Source organism: Rhinoderma darwinii, chromosome 6 (assembly GCF_050947455.1).
Source record: "Rhinoderma darwinii isolate aRhiDar2 chromosome 6, aRhiDar2.hap1, whole genome shotgun sequence".
NCBI lineage: Eukaryota > Metazoa > Chordata > Amphibia > Anura > Rhinodermatidae > Rhinoderma > Rhinoderma darwinii.
This window is the reverse complement of record NC_134692.1, coordinates 14,136,316-14,160,903: the sequence shown is the minus strand read 5'-3', so window position 1 is coordinate 14,160,903 and position 24,588 is coordinate 14,136,316. Positions and strand designations below refer to the sequence as shown.

At 41.9% G+C, this 24,588-nt stretch overlaps 2 protein-coding genes across 5 annotated transcripts in view; one reads left to right on the top strand and one right to left on the bottom strand.

Annotated features, from left to right (window-relative positions):
• MAP3K19 (mitogen-activated protein kinase kinase kinase 19) overlaps nt 1-2,239 on the top strand; it is a 39,635-nt gene extending 37,396 nt beyond the window's left edge. For both annotated transcript variants that reach the window (XM_075829197.1, XM_075829196.1), the window contains exon 14: nt 2,108-2,239. In XM_075829197.1, coding sequence (XP_075685312.1) covers nt 2,108-2,204 — 97 coding nt within the window. In that variant the 3' untranslated portion in view covers nt 2,205-2,239. The remainder of the gene's footprint in view (nt 1-2,107) is intronic.
• CCNT2 (cyclin T2) overlaps nt 1-24,588 on the bottom strand; it is a 50,958-nt gene that overhangs the window by 8,778 nt on the left and 17,592 nt on the right. Inside the window, exons 8-10 of one of the 3 annotated variants that reach the window (XM_075829203.1) lie at nt 23,198-23,268; nt 20,628-21,756; nt 20,371-20,535 (exon numbers count right to left, since the gene is read on the bottom strand). In XM_075829203.1, the coding sequence (XP_075685318.1) occupies nt 20,468-20,535; nt 20,628-21,756; nt 23,198-23,268 (1,268 nt within the window). In that variant the 3' untranslated portion in view covers nt 20,371-20,467. Of the gene's footprint in view, nt 1-18,076; nt 21,757-23,197; nt 23,269-24,588 lie in introns of those variants that run through there. The other 2 variants (XM_075829202.1, XM_075829201.1) reach the window with 2 other exon arrangements.

Below are 24,588 nucleotides of genomic sequence, written 5' to 3'. Positions count from 1 at the left end.
GTGATTGGTCGCTGTGGGCAACAAGACCTATTTTTACACTAGACAAGTTTGGACAAATGAGGCCCGAACATATCTAGTGTAGTATTTGTTAGAGGACCACAGTCCTGAACTAAAACATTCAACCATACTCGAACGTAAGATTATAAGGCCATACCCATACACTGCGACACGCAACATTTCTGCCTAAACTAGGTACGATCCAAGTTATGTATCGCTACGTTTCACATACCTGAACGGCGCCGTTCTGGGCATCCTCCATTGTTCTCTTCTAGGCCTCAACTGAAGCCTGTGGTGGCCATGACAACCAAGCAACACTCATGTACCCCCCCCCCCCCGGAGTCCCCATAAGACATACTCGTTACTGCAGTGGTTAAGGGGGGTTTCCCATCATCGAATGATATGCCATCGATCGGGGGAGCTCTGAGAATGAAGGTATCACAACGCTGGTTTAGTGGCAGGGAGCGCCGTGTTGCAGCAAAGCACCAATCAGAAAGCTGAGATTTCCTAGCAGTATGCCATCAATTTCTACAGTGGGAAAACCTCTTTAAAGGCTATGTAAACCTTTGAAAGGCAATTTTTTTTTATTTTAGTAAAAAGGTGCATCAGTGTGTTTTTATTAAAGATTAGCTTTACTTTTTTTTTTAGACACAGCTGCTCTGTATAGAGCAGCTGTATCTAGCGTCAGTACTGAATCCGTCAGTCTCGCGGGACCTAACTGGTTCAGTGTCAGTGGGTCGGATCCACCTGTAAACGATCACATCAAAGTTATGAACTTAGATGTGATGGATAACAGGTGGATCCTGCGTGACAGACACCCAGGACCCACTGACACTGAACCCGTCAGATCCGTGGGACTGACGGATTCAGTGAATAGTGCTAGATACAGCTGCTCTGTATAGAAAATACAGAGCAACTGTGTCTAAAAGAGTAAAACTATTTTTTTTAATAATACCTACTTGTAAAGTAGTACCAATCACACTGACCTTTTTATAAAAAAAATAAAAAATTACCGTAACTGGCTGTAATACAGGTCTGTCACCCAAATATCCTACAATATAAAAAATTATTATTTACCCAGATACGCGGCAGCTTTGACGATTTTTCCGCAGCTAATCTGCATTGCGTTACGTGCAGATATTGGTGCGGATTTCACCCCTTCTGCATTTACATAGGTGCATGGAAAATCCGCAGCATTTTCATCCTGTGTGCAGGGGGCCTTAAAGGGGTTGTACACTACCGGACAACTGATTACCTATCTACCGGATAGGTCATAAGTATATCGGTGGGGGTCCGACACCAGAACCCCGCACCGATCAGCTGCTCCGGTGGCCTGCGGGCATCGGATGTTATGGCACGTAATGCTATGTGCGGAGCCGGAAGCAGTTGGCTCCGTACATTGCATAGCGGCCGTGCTGCAGGAATGCAGCTCTGCTCCTATTCACTTGAAAAGTACTGCAGCTCGGCCGCTATTCCATGACCGGAGCCATCTGCTTCCGGCATGGACATCCGTTGCCCGGAGGCAGCTTAACGGTGCGGGGTCCGGGTGTCAGACCCGCACAGATCATGCACTGATGACCTATCCGGTGGATAGTTCATCCGTTGTCCGGTAGTGGACAACCCCTTTAAAGGAATACAAAGTTTTACTTAAGTGGTCACCGCGGATCAAGGGATCACCAGGTGTATCCTGGCAGGCCGCTCCTGCACAAGACCACGGAAAATTTTGGAGCTGGGTTAGGCACCTCCATTTCGGCAAAATACCAGTATTTTCAGCTTTTGCCCAGCTTATCACTTTAATGAAGGAAATACTCAAAGGGTATTAAGGTAAATAACTAAGCTACACTGCAACAGGAGTAAAACTGTGGAACGGCTACAATGAACACACAGTGGTTTGCCACGGGGAAAGGTAGGGGGGGGGGTCATAAAATACGTGATGGTCGCAGAAAGCCCAGCAATTTCAGTTTTTTCTAAGTTTGCCGGCAATTATTTTTGCAATAGGAAACCATCGCAGATCCAAAGTCATTGTGATTCTGAGTCTAGAAAGGGTGTGGACTTTACACTGATCTACAGGGCAAAACTAAAACCATATCATTTGTTCTTTGATTGACAGGGATCAGGAGACGCGACCATCTGCAGAGCAGCTCCTACAGCACCATTTTGTTCGCTGGATATCAAACAACGTTTGTGCCATTAAGCTTCAGTTTTAACCCATGCAAAAAAAATAAAAAATAACAATGTGTTGCCCGCTTGTATCTCATCTCTATACACGAGCATCACAGGTATCAACCACCTCTACACCAGTATTACATTACCAGTCCGATGGAGAGGAACGACCACCAGTTATTCACTCTCCACGCAGGAATTAAATTGAAACTATTACTTTACTAATTAGTTGCCTCAGCTAATTACATAGTTACATAGTTACATAGTTACATAGTTACATAGTTACATAGTTACATAGTTACATAGTTAGTACGGCTGAAAAAAGACACATGTCCATCAAGTTCAACCAAGGGAAGGGAAAAGGGAAGGAAAAATTTCTACACATAGGAGCTAATATTTTTTTTTTCTAGGAAATTATCTAACCCTTTTTTAAAGCCATCTCCTGTCCCTGCTGTGACGGCTCCTGCGGTGACTATTCCATAGATTCACAGTTCTCACGGTAAAGAAGCCTTGTCGCCTCTGCAGGTTGAACCTTTTTTTCTCCAGACGGAGGGAGCGCCCCCTTGTTTTTTGAGGGGGTTTTACAAGGAACAGGATTTCACCATATTTTTTGTATGTGCCATTCATATATTTATATAAGTTAATCATGTCCCCCCTTAGTCGTCTTTTTTCAAGGCTAAATAGGTTTAATTCTTTCAATCTTTCCTCATAACTTAACTTCTCCATGCCCCTAATTAGCTTCGTTGCTCTTCTTTGTATTTTTTCCAACTCCAGGGCATCCTTTCTATGGAGCCCAGAACTGAACTGCATATTCTAGATGGGGCCTCACTAATGCTTTGTAAAGTGGTAATATTACATCCCTGTCCCGCGAGTCCATGCCTCTTTTAATACACGACAATATCCTGCTGGCCTTTGAAGCAGCTGATTGACACTGCATGCTGTTATTTAGTTTATGATTTACAAGTACACCCAGATCCTTCTCAACAAGTGACTCCCCCAGTGTAGCTCCCCCTAGGACATATGATGCCTGCAGGTTGTTGGTACCCAGATGCATAACTTTACATTTATCTACATTAAACTTCATCTGCCAAGTGGACGCCCAAACACTTAGTTTGTTTAAATCTGCCTGTAATTCATGAACATCTTCCATAGACTGAACTATATTACATAGCTTGGTGTCATCTGCAAAAATAGAAATAGTGCTATTAATCCCATCCTCTATATCATTAATAAATAAGTTGAATAATAGTGGTCCCAGCACTGAACCCTGGGGTACACCACTTATAACCGGGGACCATTCAGAGTAGGAATCATTGACCACAACTCTCTGGATACGGTCCTTGTGCCAATTCTCAATCCAATTACAAACTATATTTTCTAAACCTATAGTCCTTAATTTACTCATTAGGAGTCTATGAGGGACAGTGTCAAATGCCTTTGCAAAGTCCAAAAACAGTAAATCCACAGCGGCCCCTCTGTCTAGGCTTCTGCTCACCTCTTCATAAAAACAGATTAGGTTAGTTTGACAACTTCTGTCCTTAGTAAAACCGTGCTGGCTGTCACTTATAATGCTATTTATTGTCACATAATCCTGTATATAGTCCCTCAATAGCCCCTCAAACATTTTCCCCACGATGGATGTTAAGCTTACTGGTCTATAATTACCTGGGGAAGACCTAGAGCCCTTTTTGAAAATAGGCACCACATTTGCGCTGCGCCAGTCCCTTGGCACTATACCAGTCACTAGAGATTCTCTGAATATTATGAAAAGGGGGACAGAAATAACTGAACTAAGCTCTTTAAGAATTCTAGGGTGTAACCCATCTGGTCCCGGGGCCTTGTGCACATTTATTTTATTTAATTTAGCTTGGACCATCTCTACATTCATCCAATTCAGTATATCAACTGATATATTAACAGCACTGGCACCGGCTACATCAGCTCCTCAGCACTGGCAGCGGCTACATCAGCTCCTCAGCACTGGCAGCGGCTACATCAGCTGCTCAGCACTGGCACCGGCTACATCAGCTGCTCTTTCTTCAGTTGTATATACAGAGCTAAAGAACCCATTTAGTAACTCTGCCTTCTCTTGATCCCCTGTGATCAACTCCCCATTACCACTATCTAGGGGTCCTACATGTTCAGACCTTGGCTTTTTAGCATTTATATACTTGAAGAATTTTTTGGGATTTGTTTTACTATCCTTGGCCACCTGCCTTTCATTTTGTATTTTTGCTGATTTTATTACATTTTTACAGATTTTATTAAGCTCTTTATATTTTACAAAGGCTACAGCTGTACCCTCAGATTTGTATTTTTTAAATGCCCTTTTTTTGTCATGTATTGCCCCTTTCACAGAAGGTGTAAGCCATGTGGGGTTTAATTTGAGTCGTTTATACTTATTACCTGTAGGAATAAATTTTGCACTATAATAACTCAAAGTAGATTTGAAAATCTCCCATTTATCATTTGTCCCATTATTTAACATTAGTTCTTCCCAGTCTATATCCTGAATTGCCGCCCTCATCCTGAGAAAATTGGCTTTCTTAAAATTAAATGTTTTTGCCCTCCCAGCCTGCGTTTGTTTTTTACAGTATAGGTAAAATGTAACTATATTGTGATCACTGTTACCGAGGTTTTCACGAACATTGACATTCCCAACAAGATCTGCATTATTAGAAATGACCAGATCCAACAGAGCTTCACCTCTAGTCGGGTCTTCCACAAACTGGCCCATAAAATTTTCCTGCAACAGGTTGAGGAAATGTCTCCCCTTTGCAGTTGAAGCTGAACCATGACACCAATTAATATCCCGGAAATTAAAATCTCCCATTATCACTACAGTACCCGCCTGTGCAGCCCGCTCCATCTGTTTATATAGCTGAACTTCCATCTCCTCAGTTATATTGGGGGGTCTATAGATTACACCAAAAGTAATTTTTTCAGTGTTTACCTCCCTTTCTAGTTCCACCCACAAGGTTTCAACCTCCTCACAGTCTTCACCCACTATTGTCTCTTTCACACTCGCCTTCATATCGCTTCTCACATACAGACATACACCACCACCTTCAGATCTCTTCTCACATACAGACATACACCACCACCTTTCCTATTTGTCCTGTCTTTCCGAAAAAGTGTAAAACCCTGTAGATTTACAGCCCAGTCATGTGAAGAGTCCAGCCATGTTTCAGCAACACCAACTATATCTATATTTTCTTCCAGTATCATGGCCTCCAGCTCCCCCATTTTGCTTGCTAGACTTCTGGCATTTGTGAACATACACTTTAACTTGCCTGTCAGTTTTTCACTTTTATTATCAGAAATGTGATTTGACATTAATCGTGCCTTTTTATTTACACTGATGTTTTGTAACAAAAGGATCTCCTTATCTTGTTGTCTAGTCCTCTCCCCACATTCTGTTTCTCCCCCCACCAATATAGTCTGACCCCTCTCTAACCTGGCTACCCCTTTTTTTCTACATTGACCTCCCTCTTCAGCCCTAGTTTAAATACTCCGCCACCCCAGCTAGAATTCTCTCCCCCAGCACAGCGGACCCCCTTCCATTTAGGTGCAAATCTGCAGAATACAGTTTGTACCCCAATGAAAAGTCAGCCCAGTGCTCTAGGAACCCAAATCCTTCTCCTCTACACCAAGACTTCAGCCATGCATTTAACTCCCTGAGCTCCCGCTGTCTTTCCTGTGATGCGCATGGCACAGGCAGTATTCCTGAGAATACTACTTTGGAGGTCCTTCCCTTCAGCTTGTAGCCTAGTTCTTTAAAATTATTCCTAAGGCTCCTCCACCTACCATTTATTCTGTCGTTGGTACCGACATGGACCACGACAGCTGGATCATCACCAGCCCCTCCCAGCAATTTGTCCACCCGTTCCACCACATGCCGAACCCTGGCACCAGGGAGACAGCAAACCATTCGGTTGAGGCGGTCTTGGCGACAAATTATTCTATCCGTCTTCCCGATTATAGAATCCCCTACGACTATCAATTGTCTTGGCTTACCTGCATTACCATCCCGCCGACTACTAGCTGGGCTGTTCTCCCGGCTGTTAGGGAGATCAGTATCCACTAGGGCTGCCATTTCTGAGACTGACACCCTCGCATCATCACCCAACTTGGCAATTTTGCCTGGAATGTCAGAAACCGGATCAGCCTTCCTTTTCTTTGACCCCTTTCTACTGCCCCTAACTACATTAACCCAGCTACTTACCTGATCCTGCTGACCCATGTCTTCACCCTCCAGTTGTAACCCACTAACTGCATGCTCCGTGAGCAGCAAGCTCAGCTCAAGATTGTCTATCCTCCTCAGTGTTGCATTCTGCTCCTCCAGATCTCTAATACGAGCTTCCAGGTGAACAACATGCTCACATCTGCCACAGAGATATTCACCCTGGAACTCCGGCTCCAGTCGTGCATACATATGGCAAACTGTGCACTGAAGAAAACCTCCAATCTTGCTATCCATTATCCAAGTTACAAAAAAAACAGCGAACAGGTGTTAAAAAGAAAAAGAAGTAGAAGAGCACTTACTGGGGCTTTAACTCCTCTTTTGAACTCCGGTTTTTGGAACTCCACTTGATCTACAAACCACTTGTTTTTTTCAAGCCACAGAGCAGGCTCTACAGAGTACTGAGGACTGATTTATAGCACCTGGGACCAGCTAACCCCTCCCCCTTACTCAGCTACTCAGGAAGGAAACTGCAAGGGAAAAATGGTTTTAAATAATGTCACTTTTGCAAACTTTGTAGCAAGCAAGCAATCAATACATATATCACATACAATGGCCCCCCACTTTATCACACACAACACAGTAAGTCAATCCGGTTTTTGGAACTCCACTTGATCTACAAACCACTTGTTTTTTTCAAGCCACAAAAGGACCAAACTTTGGGTTATCAACAAGGGTCTCCTTGCATATTGTGGTTCTGAGATGAGCCGGATGGGCATAATGCTTGGAAGAGTACCCTTAATTGGGTTGGGATCAGAGCTGATAGACCCTCGACCCATCACATGCTAAACCTCAATGTCATGTCAGAAAGTAAACGTTAAGGTAACCTTTTTAAAATGAATGTCCACTTTGACACAGGCCCATGCCAAGTCCTGGGACCCCAAGGCTTACAGCTGAGATGCAAATGGTCGTAACCTTCTAACAAGTGTCTATGAGATGTTCCAAGAGAACACAGTAGAATTACTAATTAAAAAAGGACCTCTCTGCTGTCCTGGCCAGTCTTTTTGTAAATACACTGATTTTCTTAGACCTCTACGTGGTGTAGCTACTCCTTTGTTCCTCCTGGAAATGGATGAATAAATTGACAACTGGGCATTTCCATTCCCTTTATCAATAGATGGTGTTTCTACATAATCAGCACCGATTGAACAAAGTCAGTGTGTAGGTGTCTGCCCTTTTAACAAGGGGGAATAGTTACACCCTGTTGTCAAATGTTCATGCATTTCCATTAGGTATTACATAGGAACGGCATGATGCACAATTCTAAGAAAAGATGCACCAGAATTGGGGTTTGCAAGTGCTTACTAAAACAGACGATTTAAGGAGAGCTAGCCAGTCATCTCTAGGAATCAACGCTCATTTAGACATCTCAAAAGGTTTGCACATTTTTCTGTTGCCATCTGTCATATCCAGTCCCCATTAATGTTCTCCAAATACAGTAGAAGTAGTTAAAAAAAAAAATGAAAGAAGGGAAAAAAAAATTGCATTCACCGGACACCCGGGACAAAAATATCACTTAAGGTGTCCAAAAGCAGTAGATGAGTCAGCCAAATTCAGTGGGGCCGCAGGGGTTCAACATGTCCGATCCTCTGTTCCTGTGGGAGATAAGCTGCTGCCAGGGCTCCGTTCCGACGGAATGGAATCCTGACACAAACGGAAACCAAAGGCTTCCGTTTCCATCACCATTGATTTCAATGCCGACTTATCCTGTGCCAATGGTTTCCGTTTGTCTCAGTTGTGCAGGGGTTCAGCTGTTTTTCCGGAATCAAAAGCGTAGTCGACTTGCATTGACCTCTGAAGTCACGGCACCTCACATGATTGGTCCATGCTTTCATTAGCGATTAGAGGTCTGGACTAGATCGCAAGAGATAATTTAACCAAGCCAAATAGATTTTTCAGCAGATATTTGTCAAGTGTCTGCCTCGGGAAGGCTTCTTCTAAAAAGGTTATCCAAAAGCTACAAAAGCAGTTGCGGCTTTGCTAGCACTATCCTAACCCTTTAACAAAAAACATTTTTCTCACATATCTCAACATTAAATCGGATTGCAAAAATCCCACTAAATGTGTCCATCTCACCTGCTTAAAAAGGGTTCTCAGCTTTGGACAATCCCTACTTGTAAGAAGGATCCTTTGACAATAAGATCATAAAGCTCTCCTACTGGGAACCACTGCGATCAGCTGCGATCTGTGGGGATAACACGGAGTGTTTAATTTCCCAGCAGCGCCACCATAGGTGAAATAAAGCATTACATAGCGCCTATTGTAATACAGGACAGGACCTCCAGAGATGCTCTATGTAACCGCTCTCCAATCCAGCCAAGAAATAAGGATCCTGAACATGGGACGCCCCTCTATTAACTTAGAATTCCCTAATAAAATATATGAAAATGGGTTTTTCTAAACTGGACAACACCTTAAACATCCCAGATATTGTGGAAGTTGCATCGGATTTTGAAGAGCTTTCCAATTGGCAATACACACATTTTCCAATACATTGCAACTTTTCTTCATGCACTAGAGAACACTTCCAATCTTCAGGGGCAGTAAAATGACCGCTACATGTCCCGGTCGTTCTTGAAAGATCTTTAGACTCCTCTTCCGTTTTGTATACCATCAAGCAAAACAAGTAACTGGATATGTTACTCCAGTGTCCACTTCTGATACAGGTCCAAAGAAAGTCTCAAAACTTTTGGTACTAGGAATAATACGATTGACATATCATGCTATTCCTTTAATCCCTTTCAAACATCCACTGTATATATACGGTGGAGGTCGGGGAGTATAAAGAGGGCCCACGGGCTGAGGGCGCTCCATAGAACTTGGGTTTTAGCTGCATGCTACAGCCCACACTTCAGTGTAGTGATCGGGATCTCGCTTGCTTAACCCCCTTAGATGACGTGGTCAATAGTGATCGGGGCATCTAAGCAGTTAGAAACAGGGGTGGGGTGTGGCCCCATCTGACGTTCCATCACATCCGCAATGTGGTCGTGGTCTGCCGATGGTGGTCATGGCAGCCTGGGGGACTAATGAAGGTCTGCCATCACTGCACTCCTAATCAGCCCTGCCAATACATTAGTATTGCAGTATATCGTGCAAGCGTTCCGATGATCGACAATCTGTTTTTCATCACCTTACCCCTAAAAGGTATTATGTACCCCAAAATGGTACCAATAGTATCTACAGCTCACCCCGCAAAAAAATAAGCCCTCACACCACTCAATCGATGGAAATGTGAAAATCTACAAAATTTAACAATTCGTTTTTTCTTTGTAAAAGTAGTAAAACCAAAACAAATATAAATTTGGTATCGCCATAATTGTAGTGACACACAGAATAAACATAACAGGCCGTTTTTACCGAACAGTGAAGACCGTAAAAACAAAAACCAAAAAACGATGGAGGAATTGCTGTTTTTTTCCCAGTCCACCCCACAAATATTATTTTTCTAGTTTCCCAGTACATTTTATGGTACAATAAATGGTGCAGTAAAGAAACACTGCTCCTCCCGCATAAAAAAAAAACAAGCCTTTGTACAATTTTGGCTTTCGGAAGATAGGGAGGAAAAAGCAAAAATTAAAAGCTGAAAAGTGGCTGCAGAGGGACGGATTAAGGCTTTTCCCAACTAGGATTCCTTGTCAGTGGTCCCTGTAAAAGACCGCATTAGCTGTCACTTTTACAGTATGGATGAGGTAAACACAGAGGCCCCCAAAAAAAAATAAAAAAGATGGTAACTGCTGCTCAGAGGAGTGCAGGTGGTTGGATGAAAATACTCTAATATACATAAAAAAATTATTAAAGTTGTACCCCTTTAAAACTCCTGAATCGCTTGTATTTTTAATAAAGAATGCAATGCTTATAAGTGTCAAAAAATGCTACAATTACTGCAATTATCTTCGTAACCATTTCTCTGCGAAATGAGATGCAACTCAAGCATGAATAAAGCATTTTCTAAAAATTTCTTTGTATACATTTTTCTGATGTGGAGTTCCAAATCCCCTGCACGGAATTAACTGCTAAAGTTCTATCTGCCCGCTGCTGTAATATTGATGCCTCATGCACACGACCGTTTACGTTGATCGGGCCGCAAACTACGGATCCTAGCGTCCATATTTGGGTGTTAGGGTATGTTCACACGCTTAACAAAAAATGGCTGTAAAATACGGGGCTGGTTCAGTTTTTTTGAACCACAAACGTTTTTTGAGGCGTTTTTGGAGTGGTTTTTCTTTTGACAATTTTCTTACTTTTCTTACATGCCGTTTTTACAAACTGCCGCGTAAAAAACCGCCCCGTGGGAACAAAAGTTTTTCCCTTTGAAATCAATGGGCAGATGTTTGGGGGCGTTCAGCCTCCGTATTTGAGCTGCTTTTCGAGCCCAAAAAACATCTGAAAATAAGCCGTGTGAACATACCCTAACTGTTAGGGTATGTTCACACGGCCTATTTACGGACGTAATTCGGGCGTTTTTGCCCCGAATTACGTCTGAAAATAGCGCCTCAATAGCGCTGACAAACATCTGCCCATTGAAAGCAATGGGCAGACGTTTGTCTGTTCACACGAGGCGTATATTTACGCGCCGCTGTCAAATGACGGCGCGTAAATAGACGCCCGCGTAGAAGAAGTGACCTGTCACTTCTTTGGCCGTAATTGGAGCCGCTATTCATTGACTCCAATGAATAGCAGCGCTAATTACGGCCGTAATTGACGCGGCGTTCAAGCGCCTGCACATGCCGGTACGGCTGAAATTACGGGGATGTTTTCAGGCTGAAACATCCCCGTAATTTCAGCCGTTACGGACCCCCGCCGTGTGAACATACCCTTAGAATGGTTTATAAAATTCATTAGCACAGAAGTTTGGACCTATTTAGAAACAAATCATGAAACGGTGTTCAATGGTGGACATTCACTTTACGGACGTGTTGTCCCAGGAAGAGGTCCATGGCATGTATTTAAGAATTTGGTTTATCAAAAGTTTGCCTTCTGAAAATATAAAAATGTACATGGATAACTTCACTATATTAAAGCGATAAAAATAAAACAAAAAAAATTACTGTAATTTCACAATATGAAAATTTTTTTTTTATTGCAAATCACCAATTGAAAAACAATATAAAAAAACAAACAAACAGAAGACTGAGTTTTAGGCCTCATGCACACGGCCGGCCGCCGACGCGCCGCATTTTCGTGCCGTGCTCCAATACAAAGTATGGGAGCACGGGCCGTAAAATCAGAAAAGTAGGACATGCTCCTTATTTCCCAGCACAGTTCTTACGGTCCGGACACCTTTCCATAGCGCTACGGAAAGGTGTCCGCGACCAATAGAACCGGGCGGGTCTGTAATTACGGAGTTTTTCCACCGTCGCGTGCATGGGGCCTTAAACAACACCAAACTCCCAAATACATATAACCCTCCCCAATTACTACATACTGTACCAACAATTTAGGAATGACATACAAGATCAGGTTTTGGGACAAAGAAAAATTACGGACCCATGCACACGATCGTGCCTGTAATCAAGGTCCGTGATTACAGGCACGGACAGTCATACACATTGGCGGACCGTGCTCACATGATAGAGCATGGGAGAACGGTCTGTAAAAAGAAAAAGCGTAGCACACGTCCTATTTTTTTCGGTAGGTTTCTACGGCACGGACACCTTCCTGTAAATATACGGGTAGATGTCAGTCGTCCATATAAATTAATGGGTCCGTAATTACAAACCGCAATTACGGATGAAATCTACAGTTGTGTGCATGGGGCCTAAAAGTCCAACATCACCTTTTGAAAAGTGAATTGTTTGAGCTTATGAAAAATATCAAATATTTTGACGTAGTGGCTGATATTGGGCAATTTGTAGAAAGTCCACGATCACTACATAAGCAGCATTTCTTTCCATGCAAAGAATAAAATAGAAAAAAAAATAATAATTCCTCCAGAATTTTACATTTCATTGTAAATTATGAAAACCGTATGATATTCAACGTGTGGTTAATCGTTCATAATACGGAAACCCAAAGCTAAAATTAAACACTTAAATAGCCCTTTAAACAAAAAGGTGAGAGATTTACCAAGGGGTACTAAGTACTCTGACATTTAGGGCAAATCCACAGGATGTGCCATAGATGTCCAATAGAATTCGGGTCGCACCTCTGGGACCTGCACCTATATCAATTACGGTGCTCCCCTAACCCCGTCCTACCATCTGCCACTGACTAGTTAGCGAGCTTTGCCGTTTCTGTAGCTCTCGAGTTCTGGATACAACGTAGCTCAATGTGCTATGCTGTTTCCGTTACCCCCATTAACTTCTATGGAAGTTCAGGAAACATTGTATCAAGAATTGGCTTCTTACGGAAAACCAAACCACCTCAAACAGTGCCGGAGCCCAGCGGCAGAAGTTAGAACGGAGGTCAAAAGGCCGCGTATCTATCGGACCTCTATGGCATATCCACATGTCCGTGATTGGAATACCCTCTTAAAATCGTATAATAAATAGATTGTATCCAGTCAGCTTTGGAGTTTTTTTTATTTTTTCAAGTCCACACAATACAGTGAATGGTGACCATTTAGTTTAGGCAGCTTATCCTTAATGGATGCAATTTGATAAATCTTAACAAATAAAAACTAGGAATGTAACAATGACAAAAAAACAAACCAAAATGCATCTATACAATATCTTAGGCTGCGTTCACACTTTTCATTTTTGCCGCAATTTTCATTAAAACGAATTGCACAAATTGACAGTGATGCATAAAACACATTCTTAGGAAAGGGCTGTGGATACTTACATTTTTATCTATAGAGGATGCAGAAAATGATTTATGAACTGACCAAACACATAGCATACCATTAGTGCAGCGAGCGAATCGTGTCCGTGAAAACGTACCCGATTCGTGGAAATACAGGACGTGTCCTATCTTTCCACGGATCACTGACGGGACCCGGCACACAGGTCGTGTGCATTAGGCGTTATCCTTGATGGGTAATTTAGGCTAAATTCACACAATGTCTATGGCGCACAATTGGCCTTTAATAGGCAAAAGGGTTACCAGCGACTATTTTTTTAATGTTTTTTTTAGGTCTTTGGCAGACGTAGAGGCATAGAGGTGCATGTCTAGAAATAATGACCTTTATTGATTTTATAATTCTCATGAGAATAGGTGATAAAAAATAAAATTTAAAAACGCACGCCCGCCCACCCCCCCCCCCCCTTGTACATCTGCAGGCAGTGAGCAGCCGAGCATTTAGAAAAAAGTAATATAAATTATATATATTTTACAAAAACAAAACAAATGCTGGCATTAACCACAAATTTGATAAGCATAAAGTTGAGGGGGGTTTTTTTTTTTTAAATGACAATTAAAATACAAAGACATTTTAAAGCAGATTACACAAAAAAAAAAAAAGACATCTACTCTAGATAAAAATTAGGCAAAAGCATTAGCCATTTCCAACAAAGGTTTGCCCAAAAAATAAAAATAAATGCCTACATATAAAATCACCTAAAATAATGTTCTTGTATTTTGTTAAATAGGTGAAAACTACAGGGTAGATAAATCAAGCTCATATTTGTGATAGAAATAATATACATCTTAAAGAGGCTCTGTCACCAGATTTTGCAGCCCCTATCTGCTATTGCAGCAGATCGGCGCTGCAATGTAGATTACAGTAACGGTTTTATTTTTAAAAAACGAGCATTTTTGGCCAAGTTATGACCATTTTTGTATTTATGCAAATGAGGCTTGCAAAAGTACAACTGGGCGTGTTGAAAAGTAAAAGTACAAGTGGGCGTGTATTATGTGCGTACATCGGGGCGTGTTTACTACTTTTACTAGCTGGGCGTTGTGACTAGAAGTGTATGATGCTGACGAATCAGCATCATCCACTTCTGTTCGTTACCACCCAGCTTCTGGCAGTGCAGACACAGCGTGTTCTCGAGAGATCACGCTGTGACGTGTCACTTCCCCAGGTCCTGCATTGTGTCGGACGAGCGAGGACACATCGGCACCAGAGGCTACAGTTGATTCTGCAGCAGCATCGGCGTTTGCAGGTAAGTCGATGTAGCTACTTACCTGCAAACGCTGATGCTGCTGCAGAATCAACTGTAGCCTCTGGTGCCGATGTGTCCTCGCTCGTCTGACACGATGCAGGACCTGGGGCAGGAAGTGACGTCACAGCGTGATCTCTCGAGAACACGCTGTGTCTGCACTGCCAGAAGCTGGGCGTTCTGAAGAGAAGTGGATGATACTTCTCGTCAGAACGCCCAGCTAGTAAAAGTAGTAAAAACGCCCCGATGTACGCACATAATACACGCCCAGTTGTACTTTTACTGTACACACGCCCACTTGGACTTTAGCAAGCCTCATTTGTATAAATACAAAAATGGCCATAACTTGGCCAAAAATGCTCGTTTTTTAAAAATAAAAACTTTACTGTAATCTACATTGCAGCGCCGATCTGCTGCAATAGCAGATAGGGGTTGCAAAATCTGGTGACAGAGCCTCTTTAATGGCGCTATTATTTTATCAATTACATCACAGAAAACGGTAATAAATTACATGAGGCCCACGTCACACACAGAGGGGCAGCAGTCATACCAATATGGAGCCTTTCATTTCACTAGGAACTTGACACTATTATACTTTATAGTCTGAACCTTTGGCACCATAATGGCTTCTTTTACTGTGTATAAGGGATTGGTCCTTTAAAATGTTATGGTCCCTAAATCTTTCCAGCATCACAAACCACACACACAAGCATCACCTAAATAGACAGTATGTAAAGACGCTGCACCTACAGCACACAACTGACACAAACCAAATAATTACACACTATTAAAATGCACAAAATCCCAAAAGTACATAAAAGGAGCACAAAAAAAAGTGATCTGTTCATCATGATCTGGTATTTTACGCCAAACGCAAAAAAAAAAAAAAAAAAAAAAAAGTGCCAACAATAGTAAAGCAGAACATACATCTATAGAATTTGACGTGATTTTTTTTTTTCTTTTATAGACTCAGATGTTGCCTTTGTACACATGGGCCTGATGCTTATAATCTATGGAGCTGTAGGCACTTCCGGTGCAGACGTAAGGTCCCTCAATACGGTGCCGTGTCACAGAGCTATTCTCCCCCAACATCCAAAGGCACATACCACAACTGGCCTCTATACCAAACGCATACGATGTACACAGTCCCCTGTGAAAGTCTATGGGATCCGTATTATGGCTTTATACAACTTGGAGGATCTATAAAATGCTCTTTATAATGCAGTGGGTTCTATTGCACCAGCTGAACGGCAGCCCAAATAGGTGTTTGGGGGCCAATTAAAAAGCAGGCACCGTCTCCTAATTACTGCACCTCGCAGCCATTCAGACTGGTAAGAGCCATAATTAGAATACAGCACTGGCTTTTGAACGGCGCCATAAACTCCCGGTGATCGATGACAGAATCACATTAAAGGTTACATTATGACCATATTGGCTACCAATTTTTATTTCTCCAATGCATCTAAAATGAAGCAACTTCGCAAAGTGTTTTCATGAAAAATGTCCTACGCAGATCTATGCGTCTCAATGCTAACAGACAAACACCAACCCTTCAGAGTCTGATCCCTCAGTCCTAGTCCCTTCACTTTGTGTCATACTAGACTTGGAAAGGACTAGGACTACAGGATCAGACTACACAGGGTTTGTTTGTGGTCTGTTACCATGGAGACTCAAGTCTGCATAGGAGCCATAAACACAAAATGATCGCAGCTTTCTTTTAATAAAAGATGATTTGCATAGTGGATTCATTTTTTATTTAGATGCATTGGGGGAAATAAAAAGTTGATTGCGAAGGTGGACATGTTCTTTATGGTAACTTTTCTATAAATGTACATACAAAAATGAGCATAAGAGAACAAGTAGTCAATGACTCCAATACAAAGTAAAAGTCGGCAGAGATCCCAATTTGTAGAGAATTTCTCTAAGTGAATTTTTACAATCTGTATATAATCAAAGTGTAAAATCAAAGTACAAAAAAATAACGGAAACACAACAGCGTTTAGAACAATTCAGGTAAGTAGTTATCGCGCAATGTTGCATTTTAATTTGTCATTCTGGCTCAACAATATCAATAATACACATACACTGTAAGGCTAGAGTAGTCATTGGTAAAATGGGATTGATTGCATACTGGCTGAAAACCATCTGGAACTTCACAAAAAAAAAAAAAAAGTTTCACGGCAATGGACCATCCCCATCCCGTCAAAATGAAAATGAATGTCCAGGAATACAGTATTAAAGTTTAGCATGAGAATGTCTAAGTCATACATCGACAGGAACTGCGCACTACATATCTGTCGGCACATTAAACCTGTTAAACACACACAAAAAAAAAAAAAAAAAAGCATAAACAAAAAACTTTCCATGTGGAATCAGCAGCAATTTTGTGGGTTGAATGTTCTCAGGAAAGCAGTATTGGGGCTCGTTTACACATTTGTGCCTGATGCGCCCTTGTGTGAACGAGACAGGAGAACATCGGGGCATTTCATAAGTTGGAGTAAAATACACCCAATTTATCAAATGGATAACCCTTGCTAGAAATTTCACTGTAATCCCCCAAATACTGGTTTGTCCCACAAAGTGGCATTGCCATTTTAAAGGGAAGGTGTCATGAATTTGTAATTTTTTTTTATAATATTGCTTTTAGTATGATATTAAAATAAAATGTTATTTATTTGTGTTCTACTTTTTCTTACTTTTACTTCTCTATGGGGGCTGCCATTTTTTTTCATCTCTGTATGTGTCGATTAACGACACATACATCCCCATAGAGAATGCGAACGGGAGCCGTTCCATTCACTGCAGCGTGCGCCATCTGTGTGGGAACGGCGCATGCGCCGCTCCCACAGAGACCAAAACGAAGCTCGTTCGCAGAGCGACATCTGGCGCCATTTTCTTGTGGACCGGAAGCCGCTGCCGGACAGTAAGATGACGACTTCCGGCCGCCGCTTCCAGACATATGTTCAAGGAAGCGAAGGCGCAAGGAGGTGGCAGGAGCAGGTAATTTATGTTCGTGTATGTGATGTGTGTATTATGTTCGTGTGATACAGTCTGCTGAGCCCTGTATCTAATCCTCCTACACTGTGCAGTCGCTCAAAAAAAGGCGGCACAGTGTAGGTTTGAAGATTCAACCCCCTCCTTCTCCTGGCACTAGCCAGAAGAAGGGAGGGGGGATTGTGTGAGGACACTAGAGCGAGTGTGTCTACCCCAAATTTGCAGCATAAAGCAATGAGGATGCTTTACCACATTGACCATGCTGCAAATTTGGGACCTGCTCCCTCTAGTGGCCAGCATATGGAAAGGTTATAAATTAGAATCTAATTTATAATATTTCCTGACTTGTGAAAAAATTAAAACAATGTGTAATCACTCAAATAATTGTTTAACTAAAAATAAATAAAAAAATTCTAGCGACACATTCCCTTTAAGTCGGTGTAGGGTGAGGCAATCTATAGGTCTAGCAATGTAACAATATCATGAGTGGGAATAGAGGAGACTATATGGCCATTTTTTAAATTACAGCAACATCATTAACCCAGTTCAAGCCCTGCAACCAACTAGTAAATTTTAATTTAAAAAAAAATACAATTGTAAAAAAAAAAAAAAAAAAAAAAAAAAAAAAAAGAGGGCCATTGACATACCATTCAAATAGTATAAGTCTAGGATTCCACTGACTCTTGGTCACGTGCGAGGTGCGCTTTTCCTTAATGACTCCCAATGGTGGAAGAAGTCTCCTGACAATGGCAAAAACTCTGACATGGTCACAAACTACCCAAAAATTTTCCAAACAAAGGGAGACCGAGATTGTGGTAACACGGCAACGCACAGCTGCCCAAAAGTCATCATAGAGTACCAAGCCTTAGAGCACATCTGATTTGGGGGCTCCGTTAGGGGCCTCCGTCACAGATCTGTCCAAAAACACCAGAAATGGCACAGCACGCTGCGCTATTGCTTCTGGTAAAACAGGAACCCAACAAAAACCAGCAAATTGATGGGTTCTGTCAGGGGCCGAAGGTGTCCGGTATTCAACGGATCCGGTGCTGCCTGTATTTTTGTTGTTCTGCTCCTCTGACAGATGTGAAAAGGCTCTTACTTGAGCAGTATAATGGCACGACTATAATATGGTATTACAATAACTGCCCAACCCTAGATAAGTGACATGTAAAACTGCCCAGCACCTCATCCAGAACATGAATCACAAATATTCCAGTTTTTGTGGTTTTTTTTTTTCCTCCCCAAAGTGACTTACAATAGTGCATACAGTACTTCCAAATACAAAGTCAATAAAAATATACCCTTTATTTTATGGTCTGTCAGCATTGAGTTACATATACAGTAAATAGGAGGATTTCTTACTGTGAATATGCTTGAGAATGTTAAGGATGCAATAAGATTTTCATAGAAAAAAAAATAAAAAAATCGACACAGTTGTGTTGATGCAGTAAAGACGGCACATACTATGTACAAGCGACATCATGAGAATAGCGGACAAGGTGAGAAGCGGCTTCCATTCAGCAAAATATTAACCCTTTAAAACAACCTGATCTCACAAAAACCATGTAAAAAACTAAAAAATTATAATTAAAGTTTCAGTGATGAGTATTTTCCTGTTGGAATAAACATTGGGGGCTCATTTCGTACTCTTATTGTGAAGACTGCCTTTATTTTCAAAGGAAAATAAAAAAAATTGGCATTTAGACACGTACATTCTGACACGAATAGAAGCCGTGATCCCGCAAGCTATTAAAAGAACGTCTGGTGTTATAAAACAAAAAGAAACTAACTTAATAGTTCTCTACTCTGATTTTTTTGTACCATTTTTTTCTTTTACAAATTTGAATGTTTTAAAATGACCTGATCTACAATTCCCATTATTAAGTAGCAACTTTCTGCCTACATTACTGCATTGAGCCAATGAACACTTAAATGCACTTCACAGCAAAAAAAATAAAAAAAAAAGATTATGTAAACTTTATTTTTTTCACGTTTTTTTTTCTGTATTTTTTTCCCGCATTTACCTTGCAAACCTCGAGGACAAAACACAGATGGTCACCAAATAAAATTTTTGAGGCACAGACTCCACCCTCTATTGCCATTCTGGTGACAAGAATAATGTCCTCTTTTAGTGGTTTTCAGCTGATCCCCATTAAGGCCTACAAGTTTCACCGTTCTAGTGCGACAAAGCCCAGCAAACTACGTGCAGACCGCCACAGCACAGAAAGGATTTTAGGAGACGTTGACAAAGCCATCTTTGTTTCGTTTAGTAGCTTGATGGACTTTGACAAAATATAAAATAAAGTTAATCTGTATATTGTTATTCTTACAAGCAGCTCCAAACCTGAGTATTGTATGGTTATATCTAAACATACAAAAATGTATGTACATTTTCTTCTCCACCGTCATGTAAACAGTTGTCTGTATAATCCGTTTTCATCCCTTTATCTATGAGACATGCATATCATACATACCGTTTAAATATACAAAAAAAAAAATTTGGAAATAAGATTTACACTCGTCCAGGAAACCTAAGCGTCAAACAACCTCTGGCTGTGCCTCTTCCAAGGCGGATCAGACAAGGCTTGAAGCAATCTATAGGTTTAGAAGCAAACATCCGTTCTTATGTTCATAGAATCGTAGAAACACTGAGATTGTGCACCTTCCATGCGTTTACAGTATATTTTTTTTATAACACTATCGTATGTGGAGATAGACATTTCACTAGACCTCTTCTTATTCAGAGCGAGGGATAAAAGCAGCACTTATAAAATGTATTGAAACTGTGGCAACGGGTGTTACCATTGTTAGATAGGGAAGTTTTTCCATACTAACTTTTTTTTTTTTTTTTTTAAATTAAAAAATATATATAATATATTTACACATTAAAAGGTTGGGAGGGAAAGGGGGATAAAATAAGAGCGCTAATCACATGTTCATTCCTTGGGCACTTAACAGCGAATCAAGCATGTCAAAAGTATCTTTGTAGTCCATGTGCTGGCTGTTTGCACCGTACTCGTGACTGGTATCAGGGCCGTTGCTCTCCACTGGCTTCTTGTCCAGTTTCACGAGGGTGCTGAGATGCCCGTAGCCCACCTGGTATGTGACAGGGGGAGGAGGGAGTAAGGGATGGTTAAGAACAGTGTTGTGAGAGGATATATACTGCTTAACAGAGGAAGAACTAGTACCTGAACTTTTGGAACTTTTGCTCATTTTGGAGTGGTGGTTGTAAGAGGCGTCATTGGAATGCGGCCTCTTTCTTGAAGAGCTGGAGCTCGAGGTACCACCATCGTTGGGCACACCAACGGGACTCCGTAAAACAGTTGTAGGCAGTCCGTCCATACAAAGCTTATTGCTGTTGTGGTTGCTGCTCGCGCTGCTGTAGTGTGAATGCTTGTGGCTGCTACTGTGGTGGCGGTTGGAAGAATTGTGCTTGTCTCTGTGTTCTTTGCTCATGTGCGGACTCGAGTGCTTACTCTTTCCGCTGCCCTCATCAGATGAGCTGTGTCGGTCTGCGGAAGAAACCTTAATTTTCATTTTCAAGTCATCTTTGCTAGAGCTTCTCTCTGTCGGAGGGATAGGTATCCGCAGCTTCAGGGAACCGCTCTTGTCTTTCTTCTCGGAAGAATGTTTTTCTGTCTTCTCAGAACCGGAAAGTGGAATTTTCATTTTAAGAGGAGACGTAACAGAGCTGTTGCCAGATGCTTGGCTATGTTTTTTAAGCAGTTGCTCAATATGGACCATTGGAATTTGATTTTGAACATCTATGTCAACAATTTCAAGTTTGCGTTTTTCCCGATACCTGTCCAAAGACATTTTATGAGACAATGTTACTGGTGGAGCATAAATTTGTCCATGGTGTTTGCTGCTAGATGACTTATGAGCATGATCTGCCTTAACCGAATGCTCAGACCCCTTTTCGGACCGATGATGCAAGCCAGGGTGAAGTTGAACAGCAGTCAAATTATATTGAACAGATGGGAGGGTACCCTCCGGTTTCTGGCCATACACTTGATCTGTCCTAGGTTGATCCTGATGCAGAGGCCATTCGTGATGAGACGCCATTGTATAGGATGTACCAGGCATTGCCAATATGGCCAGTTCCTCCGAGTCAAGGGATGCCTGAATTGGCATGCTTCCCGAGTTCAGAGCCAACGATGCAGGAAATGCAGACGTTGATGCCTTTGGAAAACTGGCACTTGCAGCCATACCGGCCACAGGGTCCACCAAAATAGAGTTCTGGACAAGTGAAGAATTAAGTAGGGCACTGTCGAGTTGACCATCAGACTTGGGTTTTCTTGCAGCCGCCTGAGTGGCCTAAACAAACAAAATATCCGTTGAATATGAAGACTTGTTGGCATAAAACACAAGCGAGATGGTGGAATTTGTTAGATGTGCGTCTCTTTCTTTCAACCATATAATTTTACAGCATGATCAAACATTAAAGGGGTCGTCTCACAAAGACGACCACTTGCTAAACAGAAACCAGCCGTCAATCAGCGGTTATTGCTGGGGGATCCTGCAATTACAGCATTACATGCCAGCCTTGAGGTGTCGGATACATTTAGACTCGAAGGGGGTCCAAAAGCGGTTATAGGGACAGGTGTTGACCTAGTCAGACAACCCCTTTAATACAAGCTACTGATTCCGCTCTGACCTCGGCTCAGGGAATCTGTAAGTCCCGCTGTGTAAAGATACTCTTCAACTATTCCTACATTTTCTTCTCCACTTAGAGATGAGACGTGTTGGGTGTCAACAATAACCATTATTAGTGCGTTTCTCTGATCTCCATCGTTCGGGTATGTGCACACGTAGTGTTTTCAGCCGTTTTTCGGGCAGTAAACGTCCCGAAAAACAGCTGAACGATTCGGAAGCAGAACACCTACAAACATCAACACAATGATTTCAATGGGAAATACGGCGTTCTGCTCCGACGGGGCGTTTTTTACGTGGCCGTTTTTCAAAACGGCCGCGTAAAGAAACACCAGCGGAAAAAAAAGTGCATGTCACTTCTTGAGCTGTTTTTCATTGACTCTAGAAAAACCGTTCCAAAAACGGCCAGAAAAAACAAAAACGTCTGAAAATCAGGAGCCGTTTTCCCATTGAAAACCGCTCCGTATTTGCAGACGTTATTGGTTAAGCGTGTGAACATACCCTAAGAGTGGGGCTGCAGTTGTGTAATACAGCCATTGCCCCGCTCCTGACAAGGTGTGTGCGCGCGGTCAGCATAAGGTGATGCGGCCGACGCTGCACTAATAAGCGGCAGCGCAGGCACTGAAGATAGAGAAAATATGGGTGTTTTGTAGTGCACCCGCCATGTTCTGTCTCCAGTGCTTACAATCATTAGTGCAGCGCTGGTCGCATCACACCATGCTGCGCGCGCACACTTGTCAGCAATGGCTGTATTACACAACCGCAGCCCCGCTCTCACTACATTCATGTGTTACTATACTTAGCTGTGAAGTCGCACAGCTTAGTATCGAAATACATGAATTAACGGTATTGAACCGTTTGAGGGTGCACGGCATCTAAATAGTATCAAAGTTTCGATGCATCGTGCAACCCTAATTTGCTAAGCAGAAACATGGATGAGAAAAACTGATTCCATACGGACAGTCACATGCCTGAACTACGGCCCGTTTCTTTGCGGACTCACAATGGACACGCTCGTCTGAATGAGGCCTAACGCATATTAAGGAACAACTAGTCCCTTATTGGATTAACTGTGTCTCAGCAGCGTTATTTAACATCTCTTTACCCTCCAGTTTCGAATTTTCTTCAATCGACTAGGTGTCTTCTCAAGAATTTGCAAAAATTCATGTGTCAGTTCTGCAAAGAGTAAAAAGTTGTATGAAAGGTGTTGCCAGGGTCCTCAAGTAACATCATAAGAGCATGAAAGCACAGAATGTACAGTAAGGGTGCCCATACCAGTTAGATCAAAGATGTCTGAATCTGTGAATTTCGGCAGTACTAATTTCGACTATCTAATGTGTATTTGGGTGTCCCGACCCTCCTCCATTAGCAGATGTCGCAGAAAAAGAAGGATCAGGCATGCTAGATTTCAACATGCCCAATCATATGTTCTTGCGGAAGATGAGCTGCCGCCAGACGGGCCTGGAAGCAGCTCATTCCCATTGAAAACACATGAACGCTCGGCTAAGCATGCATATAGGGAAGTCAGGAGGAACAACGAACGTTCGTGTGACCGCTATTGTAAGTGTATGGGCAGATTAACAAAAACTGTGACATTGTAGCACGAACGATACTCTTTACATATAGTTAGCATTCTTGATGCACCTGCACTCTAGTAAACCCTGTCAACTCCAATTTGATATCTGTCAAATGGTCAGCTTAAAGAGGCTCTGTGACCACAATATAAGTGCCCTATTTCTTACATGATGTGATTGGCGCTGTAATGTAGATCACCGCAGCGGTTTTTATTTCGAAAAACGATCAATTTTGACGGAGTTATGACCTATTTTAGATTTATGCTAATGATTTTCTTAATAGACAACTGGGCGTGTTTTTACTTTTTGACCAAGTGGTTGTTGTAAAGAGAAGTCATCTGTCACTTACTCACACATGTACGGTACTAAAGTGCCTTGAGGGTGAATAGGCATCACCTCCAGCCAGGACGCGATGTCTATTCACAATCCTGACACTTCGGTAATATTTGTGTGGGACTTACAGTACAGCAAGCACAATCTCGCTGTAACCGGTCATTTACAGCGTGATCTCGCGAGATCACGCTCGTCATCAAGTCCCACACAAACGTTACTGAAGTGTTGGGATTGTGAATAGACATCACGTCCTGGCTGGAGGTTAAGCCTATTCACTCTCAAGACACTTTAGTACCGTACATGTGTGAGTAAGTGACAGATCACGATGTCTGAGTACATGAATGGAGAGAAGTGTATGACGCCGATGACTTCTCTTTACAACAAACACTTGGTCAAAAAGTAAAAAAACACGCTCGGTTTTCTATTAAGAAAGTCATTAGCATAAATCTAAAAAAGGTCATAATTCCGTCAAAATTTATCGTTTTTCAAAATAAAAAACACTGTTATCTACATTACAGCGCCGATCAGGTTATGTAGGAGATAGAGAATTTATAATGTGGTGACAGCCTAAGAGAGAAGGACAATATTC